Raw genomic sequence first — 12,382 nt, forward strand, 5'->3', positions numbered from 1 at the left:
GCGGCTAGAATGAACTACAACAGACTGGGTGGATGATAAGCAACAGAAATTTATTGCTTACAGTTTTGGAAATAGTCTTCTTGTTCTGCCCTTAAATACTTAAAAATCACTTGTTCCATAACCTTTCCATCAAGTCCCAATCTTCAGCTACACCACAGCAAATTGGCCTCTATGTTGCCTACATAGGTTTTCCTATTGCTTCATCACCAATGAGGAAGCCTAGGTGATCACCACCTTTCATCACCCTCCCTTGAGCTCGATCACCCACTTTCCACTTTCGCTGACTCCTTACTGGCAGAACAGGAGGGGATGATAAGCTGTGGTTCTGTGTTTTCAGCATCTCCTAATTTTGTCTTCTGTGTGTCCCAGTCTATCACACAGGCCGGCAGCCCTCCCGCCAGCTTCCTCCTGGTCTGTTCCATGCTGATTGGGGCCAGAGATGGGTGGCAGGAGCTATCTGACCATCCACAGCAGGGCCACCCTCTCCATCTGCGGGGGGGGAGGGGAAAGGGAGGAGCCGGGAAGCCCAAGCAGAAGTGAGAGAGCAGCAGGCTGGTCAGCTGCGGCCACCACTTCTGCCACCTAGGCCAGAAGGCCATCCCACCCCACCGTGGCCCCCTCCCCCTCTCTGTCCCCTCCTCCTCCCTCCTGTCCCCACCCTCTGATGGCTTTCTTTAGTGATATTACTTGGATTCCTTTCTCTTTGTTTTTTTACATATCTATTAATAGTTTTTGATTTGTGGTTACCCTTAGGTTTATAGATAACATCTTATGCGCATAGCTGTTTATATTATGTTGATGATCGCTTAAGTCCAAACCCATTCTAAAAGCACTAAATTTTTATTCACCATCCCCCAAGGTATCACCATAAATTTTTCTTGATACTCAACTTGGGGTTATACCTACTGGAAATTATATCTTCCTTTCAGAAAGAATATTATCTGTTTTGATGTGGGCTACACCATCTCCACAGGTAACGTGCTTCATTGAAGCAGTGGGGATTCAAATTGTCTTATTAGTGATGTGGATTCAGTTTGAATTTATTTGATTTAACATAAGCTCACGGGTGGGGTAGGGGGAGTTTACCAAGAGTTAGTAAGGGTTTTTTGGGGGATAGAGTATGAAGAGAGTGTTACCAAAGAAATTGTTGTCTGAGAGAGAAGAATTGTTTGGAGGGGTGCCTGGGTGGTTCAGTCAGTTAATACCCGACTTCAGGGGCGCCTGGGTGGCTCAGTCGGTTAAGTGACCGACTTCAGTTCAGGTCACGATCTCACGTTCGGTGAGTTCGAGCCCCGCGTCGGGCTCTGGGCTGATGGCTCAGAGCCTGGAGCCTGCTTCCGGTTCTGTGTCTCCCTCTCTCTCTGCCCTTCCCCCATTCATGCTCTGTCTCTCTCTGTCTCAAAATAAATAAACGTAAAAAAAAAAAAAAAAAAAAAAAATGTTAAATAATAAACGTAAAAAAAAAAACGTTAAAAAATAAATTAACGTTAAAAACGTTAAAAAAAAAAAATCCGACTTCAGTGCAGGTCATGATCTCGCGGTTCATGAGTTCAAGTGCTGAGTCAGACTCTGTACTGACAGCTCAGAGCCTGGAGCCTGCTTTGGGTTCTGTATCTTCTTCCCTCTGCCTCTCTCTCTCTCTCTCTCTTTCTCTCTCTCTCAAAAAAAAAAAAAAAAAAAAAAAAAGTTGTTTGGAGTTGTTTGACCAAATATGTGTCCTAACATGAATAGTAGGTAGGGTTTGTAAATCAGTGGAGTTACTACAGTAATGAGGTTTCTGTAATGGTAATACTAGAATAATAATTATTTAGTGCTTTCTTGGGCCAGAAGTTGTTCTGAGTGCTTTATGAATATTAACTCATGAACTCCTCACCATAGCTGTAGGAGATAGCCACTATCATTCCCATTTTTTAGGTGAGACACCGAGGAGAGAATTTAAGCAACTTGTCCAGGGTCACATGGTGAGTTGGTACTAACTGTTGAACTCAGACAATATGATGCCATGCTCCGTGTTCTTAACCAGTAGGCTCTATTTTGTCTTCCTCCTGGATGACTCTGGAACATGCAAAAGCAACTCAACCAATGTCCTGGGTATTTTCTTTACAGTTGCTAGTGATGCACTTCCAAAGTGAAGGGTAAAACTCGTTGTGAGAATAAAATTGGTATTGCCTGGCTTGTCAAAGTAAATCGTGAGTGGTAATATTTCTAAAATCTAGTTTACACACATAAAATCTATTATATGTTTTTTACTCATTTTGCCCTAATTAGGCAAAAAGCTAATCAGAGGTACAAAATCCAGTTTTGACCATACAGTCTTATGTATTTGAACCTTTAGAATGTCACTGTCTTCCAACACTTTAAAAGACTGATTGATCTAAGAAGACGAGGAGAGCCACGTCAGATAGTGAGATACATCAATCCTAAAGAGGTGAGGACACTGTTTATTCATACAGCATCTGTGTTTTCCCTTCAAGATGTGTGGCTGCTTTATAAATGTGCTTGTATTTGTTTCTTTTAAAACACTTTTTTACTGAAGCACGTTATAGAAAAGTTCATGAAACATAAATGTATAAGGTCACTGAATCATCACAAACAACCCCCTGTGTAACTTACATAACCCAGATCAATGTTTCCTACTTCAAACCACTGCCTTCCAGGCTTTGCACATCACCGCCAATTTCCCTGCTCCCAGGGAGGCAACCACCATTTTGTTGTAGCTTTTTTTTCTTTAGTTTTCTCTGTGTTTGAACTGTATGTAAATAGAATCTTATGGTGCGCTTTTGTTCATTCAGCATTGTGTTTGTGTAGCTGAATTGTATTCATTTTATGAAAAACAATGATAATTATTTCATTATACACACACACACACACACACTACTGTTAATTCATTCAGTGGTTGACATTTATACATATATATTTTTTCCAGTTTGAGTCTGTTATAAAGATTGCTTTGGGGAACATTCTTATTCATCTGCCCTGGTGCATATGTGCACGAATTTCTTTTGGTTTCTATTCTGCCTAGAAATGGAATTTCTGGGTAACGGGATCTGCCAAACTATATTCCAAAGTTACTGTACAATTTGTATTAACCATCATCCGTCTCTTGGAATTCTTGGTGCTTTACATCCTTATCAATGTTGAATTTCAGCTTTTTAATTTGCCTTTCCCTGATAGCTAGTGAAGTTGCACATCTTTGTGAGGAGTTCCTCTCCTGGTTACAATCCTGTGTGCTCTTCCTGTGTCTGTAATTGTGACCAGACACAATTACAGGGACTTTATCCAACAGGCCCCACACGGGAAGGCTGTCCCCTCCTCACAATCAGACTTGGTGCATGGCAGTGTCCTGCAGCCTCTCAAGGGAGCTCAGGCTGGGACTCAGACACCCTGAACGGAACCCCCGACCCCCGACATATTTAAGTGTCTAGTCCCAGCACTTTCATTTTTAGTTCTTTATGTGAGGCTTTGAGCTGAGGTCTTCAGACACCTCTGCTGAGACCTCTTTATGGGGGAAACCTTGAAGACGCTTTTCGAACTCTGACTCAGTCCACTCAGACTGTCCTCCCTTAATCTCCTACATACCTCCTACCCCAAATATACACACCTTATGGTCCCTACCACTGCTGGAGCCTTTTGTTCAGGATTCTGTGCTGATCCACCTGACTCTCTGTCACTGCACTGCTCACAGTGGGGGGGGGGGGGGGGTGGTGAGGGTGAGATGGAACAGGTGGATTGGTGCCTCCTCTAGTTGTAGACGCCCTAACTCTTGCTTATTCCCATGTAGTAAGTGGTCAAAAGCTTTCTTTCCCTTTGTGCTTGTTTCCTTAATTGGCTACTCTGACACTGACATCTCACGTACTGTTCTTCCAGATCAGCTGAGCTCCTGACATTTTTTTGGTGTCTTTCATGTGTATATTGTCTCTTATTCCTACTAGTTTAAAGCAGTTCTTTATATAGTCTTCATAAAAGTCCTTGTCATTTCGTGTTCCATTCTGTGATTTGACTTGTCACTCTTAGGATGGTCCTCACTGTGTGTTTTTTATCATGAAAAATGGCAAACATATTACAAAAGTCGAAAGAATAAAGTAATAGACTACAGGTACCCATCACCTAGCTTCAACAATTAGCAATTCCCCGCCAGTCTTGCTTCATCTATATTTCCACCCTCTTTCCCCAATCCCTAGGTTAGTATTTTGAAACAAGAATGTCTTTTGGTGAACAGAGTTTTTAATTAAAAATTTTTTAATGTTTTTTATTTTTTTTATTTTTATTTTTTTTGATAGTTTATTTATTTTGAGATTGGAAGAGAGAGAGAAAGCAAGCCGAGGAACAGAGAGAGAGAGAGAGAGATGGAGGGAGAGAATCCCAAGCAGGACCCGTGCTGTCAGCACAGAGCCTGACATGGGGCTCGAACTCACAAACTGTGAGATCATGACCTGAGCCGAAATCAAGAGTCAGACGCTCAACTGACTGAGCCACCCAGGCGCACCTAATGTTTTTTATTTTTGAGAGAGAGAGAGAGTGTGAGTGATGGGTGGAGGGGGCAGAGAGAGAGAGGGAGACACAGAATCTGAAGCAGACTCCAGGCTCTGAGCTGTCAGCACAGAGCCTGATGCGGGGCTTAAATCCACAACCACGAGGTCATGACCTGAGCTGATGTCGCATGCTTAATCAACTGAACCACCCAAGTGCCCCCAGCATTCTTGATTTTAATGTACTTAAGATTATCAGTGCTTTTGTGTATGATTGGCGCTTTTTATAAGCTTCGCCAATCCTGAAATCATGAAATTATTCTCCTATATTATATAAACTTTATTGATTTTCTTTTCATATTTAGATATATAAACTACTCGGGATTCATTTTTTTGTGTATGGTGTGGGGTAGAGATCCCTTTCATATTCTTCCTTATAGATCTCAAAATGATCAAACACTGTTTATTAAAAAGATAGTCCTTTCTCCACTGCCTCCACTGCTCTGCCATGCCACTTTTATCATAAATCAAGTAACCAGTTATGTATGAGTCTGTTTGTGAATTCTCTATTACCTTCCATGATCTATTTTTCCAGCCTTGTTATAATTACTTTGAGTTTGTAACAAGTATATTATATGGTAGACAATACTCCCATTTTGTAGTTCTTCAAGAAGACACTTCCAGGCTATCGTTGGATGCTTTGTATTTCCATGTAAATTTTATTTATTTTTTTAAGTTTATTTAACGAGAGAGAGAGAGAGAGAGAGAGAGAGAGAATGCAAGCTAGGGAGGGGCAGAGAGAGGGAGGGAGAGAGAATCCTAAACAGGCTCTGCACTGTCGACACAAGGTCCGTGGGGCTGGAACCCATGAACCATGAGATCGTAACCTGAGCCAAAATCCAGATTGGATGCTTAACTGACTGAGCCACTGAAAACCAGGCACCCCTATGTTTTTGGTATTTAGAGTAATGGTATTTAGAGTAGTGTTAGGAACTGTCCCCTTTGCTTCTGTTTTCTGGAAGAGATAGTAGAGAATTGATATTTTTTTTTCCTTAAATATTTTGTAGAGTTTACCATTGAACCCATTGAGGCTTGGTGCTTTCTTTTTTGAAAGGTTAATTCATTCAGTTTCTTTAATAGGTATTAGTCTATTCAGATTTTCCATTTCTCCTGTGTGAGTTTTGTCAGGTTATGTCTTTCAAGGAATTGAACCATTTATCAAATCTGTGGGAATAGAGTTTTTCATAATATTTGTTAATTATCCTTTTACTGTCCATGGAATCAGTAGTAATGGCCCCTCTTTTCTGATATTAGTCATTTGTGTCTTCTTTCTATTTTTTCCTTCTTAGTTTTTTTGTACAGAAGCTTATTGGTTTTATTGAGCTTTATTGGTTTTAATTTCTTTGATTTTTCTCTGTTGATTTCCTGTTTCAATTTCATTGATTTCTGTTTTTTTATTCTTGACTTTTGCTTACTTTTGATTTAATTTGTTTTCCTAGTTTCTTAAGATGGAAGCCTACATTATTGATTTCAAGTCTTTCTTGTTTTCAGATATATGTAGTTAGTGCTATAAATTTTCCCCTAAGCACTGTTTTCAGTGCATTTCACAAAATTTGATAAGCTGTGTTTTCATTTTAATTTAGTTCAAAATATTTTAAAATTCTCTTGAGACTTCCTATTTGATCCACCTGTTATTTAGAAGTGTGTTGTTCACTGCCCAAGTCCAAATGTCCAAATGTCTGGGCATTTGTCACTGTCCAAATGTCTGGGCATTTTCGGACTATCCTTCTGTTACTGATTTCTAGTTTAATTACATTGGAGTCTGAAAGTATACTTTGTATGATTTCTCTTATTTTACAGTTGTTAAAGTGTACTTTATGGTCCATAACATGTTCTATGTTGGTAAATAAAAGTTCTCTGTAAGCTTGAGTAGAATGTATGTTTGCTGTTGTTGGATGAAGTGTTGTAGAAATCTAAATCCAGTTAATTGAAAGTGTTCTTCATTTTCATAATAGACTGCTGAATATGTCAATTAATGATAGAGAGGTATCAAATTCTCCAACTATAATAGTGGATTTCTCTAGTTCTCCTTGCAGTTCTTTCAGTTTTTGCCTTCATATTTTGATACTATGTTGTTAGGTGTATATACTTTATGGATTGTTATGTCTCCTCAGAGAAGTGGCCACATTATCATCTTGTAATCCTCTTCTTTATCCCTGATGATTTTTCTTGCTCTGAATTCAGCTGTCTCTGAAATTAATACAGCTTCTCGGTTTTTGTTTAATCAGTGTTAGTTAATATATTATATCTTTCTCCATTACTATGCTTTTACCCTATCTGTGTCTTTATATTTTAAATGGTTTTCTTACAGACAACATAGAGTTGGGTCTTTTTTTTTTTAATCTATTCTGTCAGTCTCTGCCATTTAACTTGTGTATTTAGACCATTGATATTTAGTATGGTGATTGATGTCTAACATATTTAATGTCTTCTATTTCTTGCCCTTGTTCTTTTTTTCCTTTTTTTCTATTACACCCTTTTTCTGTCTTCTCTGGTTTTAATTGAGCATTTTATATGATTACATTTTCTTTCCTCTCAGCATATCAATTATACCTCTTTTTTACTAATTTTTGGTTCCCTAGAATTTGCATTGAGTATTTACAGCTAATCTAAGGCCATTTTAAATAACACTACTGCACTAAATGAAATTCCCCATAGGCATAGGAGACAGAGTCATGCTTAAGGGAAAGGAACTGCCTCAAATACACAGCTGACTCTCATCCCCATTTGAGTTTGTAGATGGTAGGTAGAAGGATAAAGAATTAAGCTTAAATCTTCTCAAAGTACTTTTGAATTTCCCATAGGCTTTCATAGTTGAAGAGATAGAGAGTTGCCGTATCTAAGAAATAGGGGAAAACTGGAAGTGGACAAACCAGACATAGATTACTAAAACTGCAGTCCAGGCTTGAGCCAGCTAAATTTTTGATTGGATTGACATGATTAGCACCTCACCCTAACTGACTGAAATAGGAAGGAAAAAATTCCATGAAGCTGTACACTTAAGATTTGCCTACTTTAGTGGACATAAAAGTATATATATAATGAATTGTGTTTAAAAAGTATATACAGTTGACCCTTGAATAACGTTGGGATAGGGGCAGTGACCCTCTGCCCATGCAGTAGAGAATCCATGTATAACTTGTGACTCTCCAAAAACTCAACTACAGATAGCCTACTGTTGACCGAAAACTTTACTAATAGCATAGTCAATTAATATATATTTTGTATGTTACATGTATTATACACTGTACTCATACAGTAAGTTAAGCTAGAGAAAATAACGTGTTATTAAGAAGGTCATAAGAAGAAAATACATTTACAATGCTATACTATAAAAAATCCACATATAAGTGGACCTGTGCAGTTCAAACCCATGTTGTTTAAGGGTCACCTGTATAAATTTTATAAATGTAAGTTTAAGATCCTGTTATAAAACATATCTTTCACGATTGAACTATGACCCTACATATGTATGTATGTATGTATGTATGTATATGCTTTTTAGTCAGGAGAAAATTATGCAAAACTTAAGGTAGTCTTTTAGGCTTTATAGACTGAACAATTTAGGATAATATGTATATTCTCATCTAACAGTACTATCAGGTGGTAAGCTTGAACTCTTCTGTTAGAGGAACCAAAATTGTTTTCTCTCTTTTACATTTGGTGCAAGGCATTAAAATTTAGAAGACCAATTCTATACAATTCTTAAAAAATTTAAGCATGGATTTTTGATTTAAGAAAAGCTACTTAGGAACGGTCATCTTGTGTTAAACGTGGATTAGCCAATGACATTTTTTTTACTCTGAATTTACCTGTAAGATAAATATGTAAGTCATATGTTTGAGGACTTACTTAAAATTTCTGTTTTTGGAATAACAAATCACTTGGCTTTTATACTTATATGTTGCACAGAAAGGGAACATATTTGGTATCATTTTTCCAGTTACAAAAGCTGTTTTACTTATTGGATGCCCATTAGAAGTTAAATCTTAAAATATATTTTAATTTAAAAATAATTATTTAAGGCTTATTTACTTGACCTATTTCATAAATAATTAATATTCAGCACTATTTTAGCATGATAGAGTGAGAAGTGGTGAGTTGATACACACAGAATTTTGAAGAGTCATGTATTTTTTTGTAGGCAGAGCTGCTAGATGCTGCTGCGGGCATTCATGTACGATTCAGATTAGGTGGCGTAAGTATGGGTGAATTCTTATTTGGTAATTTTAAAGCACATTTGTATGAAATTTAAAAGATTTAAATTTTAAAAATATAAATCATTTTTTGTGATTACAGTGGTCCTTTGAACTTTTCCATATACAGGTTAAATTTCCACCTGATATATACTATAAAATTTTCACTCATAGACCTATTGAAGATCTGTGTGCTAATAGCCCTAGAGATTATACAAGACTTCCAGCAAAATATACGTCTCATATTAAAAGTGATAATCTTCAGGAAGAGGATCATCGTGGCTGGTATTGTCGTATAGAGAACAATGGCTGGAGGCTTGTCTCTGATACAGTAAGAAAATAAAAATATTAATAATTTTGAATCTTACATATTTAGGAACTCTTTTGTCTTTTTGAAAAATAATTTTAAAATAATAAATCTTGGTAATTTAACTGATAAAAACTGATGATGGTAAGTACCCAGAGGTTACTAATAATACTTCAAGATCAACAGTGTATCTTTTTTTTCTTTACATTTGCTTATACTTCTAGTAATCAGCTTTGATCTAGGCCATATTTATTTATTTATTTATTTATTTTATTTTTTTAATTTTTTAACGTTTATTTATTTTTGAGACAGAGAGAGACAGAGCATGAACAGGGGAGGGTCAGAGAGAGGGAGACACAGAATCTGAAACAGGCTCCAGGCTCTGAGGTGTCAGCACAGAGCCCGATGTGGGCTTGAACTCACGGACCGCGAGATCATGACCTGAGCCGAAGTCGGCCGCTTAACCGACTGAGCCACCCAGGTGCCCCCCGATCTAGGCCATATTTAGATACTGTTTGGAACTCAGCAGTTTAGTATCTTTATAACAAAGCAAACTGGAAAATGTTGTTGACTCTATTAATCCTTGGACTAGAGGTGGGAATTTTTTTTTTTAGTGTTTATTTATTTTGAGAGAGAGAGAGGGCGTGAGCAGGGGAAGGGGCAGAGAGAGGGAGAGAGAGAACCCCAACCAGGCCTCACCGTGTCAGCACAGAGCCCAACACAGTCCGATCCCACGAACCATGAGATCATGCATGACCTGAGCTGAAATCAAGAGTCAATCACTTAACTGACTGAGCCACCCAGGCACCCCTTGAGGTGGGAATTCTTAAGAAAAAGATGACATTTTCTCTTACAGAGCTTGTAACGAGAGATACTGGTGGAAAATCATCTGGATTGTCATGGTGTTTGGAACTTTAACATGTCGTCATATTAATTGAAAGGAATGATTTTAAATATACATAGTTCTTAATACGTATATGTGATGTAGGGACTTTTCCATAGACACCCATGTTTTACCTCCTCTTTTTGCGGGGATAATTTCTACCTAAGCATGTTTGGTTAGGTTAACATGATCAGGTTCTGTAGCTCTAGATGTCTGTTTATATGGCCTCATATCTTCATTCCAGTTTTTAATCTCTGGTATGTAGATTATAGAATGTAGTATATTAAATATACTAAGAATGAAAAGTGAACATGATTGAGTTGTGTATTCACACATTTATTCAACGAATTTTATTGCATACCAAACATATGTCAGGCGTCGTACTAGATGCTAGGGATACAATGGTAGATAAAATAGTCCCTTCTCTCAAGTAGTTTGCCTTTTAATTTGGGAGAGACTTAAGTAAAAAAGAGTTTTTCAGTACAGTGTAGTAAATATGTGCTTTAATAGAGACAAATACGTAGTGCTGTGGGGGATAGAAAATTCTCCCCCTTGTCTTTTAATATGTGGTGAAGGAGAGGCAGTGAATTGGAAGTAGGAAAAATAGGCAGCCAGTTAGGATAGCGTGCCATACAGGAAACCACAAACTCTTGAGACATCATGATGAGACTTCCCTGTTCTTGGAGGGTGCCTGTCCTCCCTGAGAATTAGAGTCTTCAAACGTCAACAGCACTGAGAGTAGGTGAGTTTGTTCTTACCAGTAAAGAGTTTGTTCTTATGAAAAACGAAAACACTATTGGAGTATGTCTTTTCATTTACCCATTCAACGAATAGTTATTAAGTACCTCAGTATGCTAGTGCTTTGTTAGTCTTTCTGTGACCTGTGCCTCTGAAAGCTCAATGCGCTATTCACCTGTGGCATAATAAGAAATACCTTAGAGGAGGTGTATTCTCTCCTCTGTTTCTCTCTTGGCATATTCCTACTGAACACACAGAACTTTTGACTGTAGCCAAATTACCTCACAATCAGTATTTCAACACTTTGTATATTCATTTTCCATTTCTCAACAGTTTTGGGTGTCTCCTGAAAACGTAGAGGTGGGAGACAAAAAAGAAAGCGAATTCCATTTCTCTAAACTGAAGAGAAGGCAAGATATGGAAAAGAAAAGAAAAATTAGAAAAATAGAATGGATGAGGAAAATGTAAGTTGATGAAATAGACTTACTAAATATATACTGTTTTAAGTTCTTAAAAAAATGGTATCACTACGAAAAGAACTGCTTGTTATTTTTAAAAAGAAAATGTAAGATAATGTTTATGTTTTAAACAATATTTAGATAAGCAAACACTTAACAAATGCCTGCTATCTGAGACACTGTTACTCTCTGAGATATAAATGGAAAAAAGACATGCCTTTGATCCCAAGGAAATTACAGTCTATAGGAATATCAGATATGAAAATAAGGATTTACTCTTACATATTGGGTAACTTGTATTTGGCCCTCCAGATCCACTCTGTACCCTTCTCAACCCTTCTTTCTGTCCTAAGACACTGACCTAAATGGATTATGCTAAAAGTCATTCTGGACCTTTCTAACAAATGTTTAAAGCAAGCCAAAAAATCAGATTGCTTACAAGTTTACTTCACTGCATACCCAGAACAAATCCCCACAATATTTAAAGGAATACAAACACTTCAGTATCCCAAATCATATAAAATTCACAATGTCTACTATATAGCATTCAGTTACCAGGCATGAAAAGAAACAGGAAAATAGACCCCATTTAAGAAGAAAAATTAATTAGTAGCAACAGACCCACCAAAATATCTTTTGAAGATGAAGGTGAAAGAAACTTTTTGGACAGATAAAAGCTGAATTCTCTTATTATGAGCGGACCAGCACTACAAGAAATTTTTCTGGCAGGAAAAAAAATGGTTCTAGGTCGAAACCTGGATCCATGAAGAACACCAAAAGTGGTAATTATGTAAGTAAATATAAACAACTTTTATTCTTACTATTTAAATCTCTTTAAAAGATAATTAACTATGGAACTGTACACTTAAAGATAGATAAGATGATAAATTTTGTGTTACATGTTTTTTACTGAACTTTTTAAAGATAGGTATTAAAGTTGTAAAGGAATGAATTAATATTGATATTACCAATCAAGTTGTACTTTAATTTTTGATCCCACAATTATACTCCTTTTTCTCTTGTATTGAAAATCTGCATTTCAAGCAAAATATAATTGCTTATTTTCCTGACATTACAATTAAATTGTTCAAAAAACCCCCAATATAATACCATTATATGATGCAATTAATCACTGAATAAAATTTTTAAAAATTTAAGTTTTTAAAGTTTTTTTACTATTTAAAGCAGAAACACCAAGAGTATATTGTGATGTTTGTAAACTTAGAACAGTGCAAAAGTAAAATGTATGATAATGATGCCATAAAGGTTGG

At 36.9% G+C, this 12,382-nt stretch overlaps 1 protein-coding gene across 13 annotated transcripts in view; it reads left to right on the forward strand.

Annotated features, from left to right (window-relative positions):
- Positions 1-12,382, forward strand: part of CD1H11orf65 (chromosome D1 C11orf65 homolog) — a 78,911-nt gene that overhangs the window by 29,553 nt on the left and 36,976 nt on the right. For 8 of the 13 annotated variants that reach the window (XR_013550011.2, XR_013550010.2, XM_060604613.3 and 5 more), the window contains 4 exons: positions 2,336-2,428; positions 8,674-8,727; positions 8,856-9,056; positions 10,987-11,117. Coding sequence is in view for 11 of the 13 variants with exons in the window: in XM_060604613.3 (XP_060460596.2) it covers positions 2,336-2,428; positions 8,674-8,727; positions 8,856-9,056; positions 10,987-11,117 (479 nt within the window). In the remaining 2 variants the exon portion in view is untranslated. The remainder of the gene's footprint in view (positions 1-2,335; positions 2,429-8,673; positions 8,728-8,855; positions 9,057-10,986; positions 11,118-12,382) is intronic. The other 5 variants (XM_060604618.3, XM_060604617.3, XM_078432717.2 and 2 more) reach the window with 3 other exon arrangements.

The sequence above is a fragment of the Panthera onca genome, chromosome D1 (assembly GCF_046562875.1).
Source record: "Panthera onca isolate mPanOnc1 chromosome D1, mPanOnc1 haplotype 2, whole genome shotgun sequence".
In the NCBI taxonomy this organism is placed as follows: Eukaryota; Metazoa; Chordata; class Mammalia; order Carnivora; family Felidae; genus Panthera; species Panthera onca.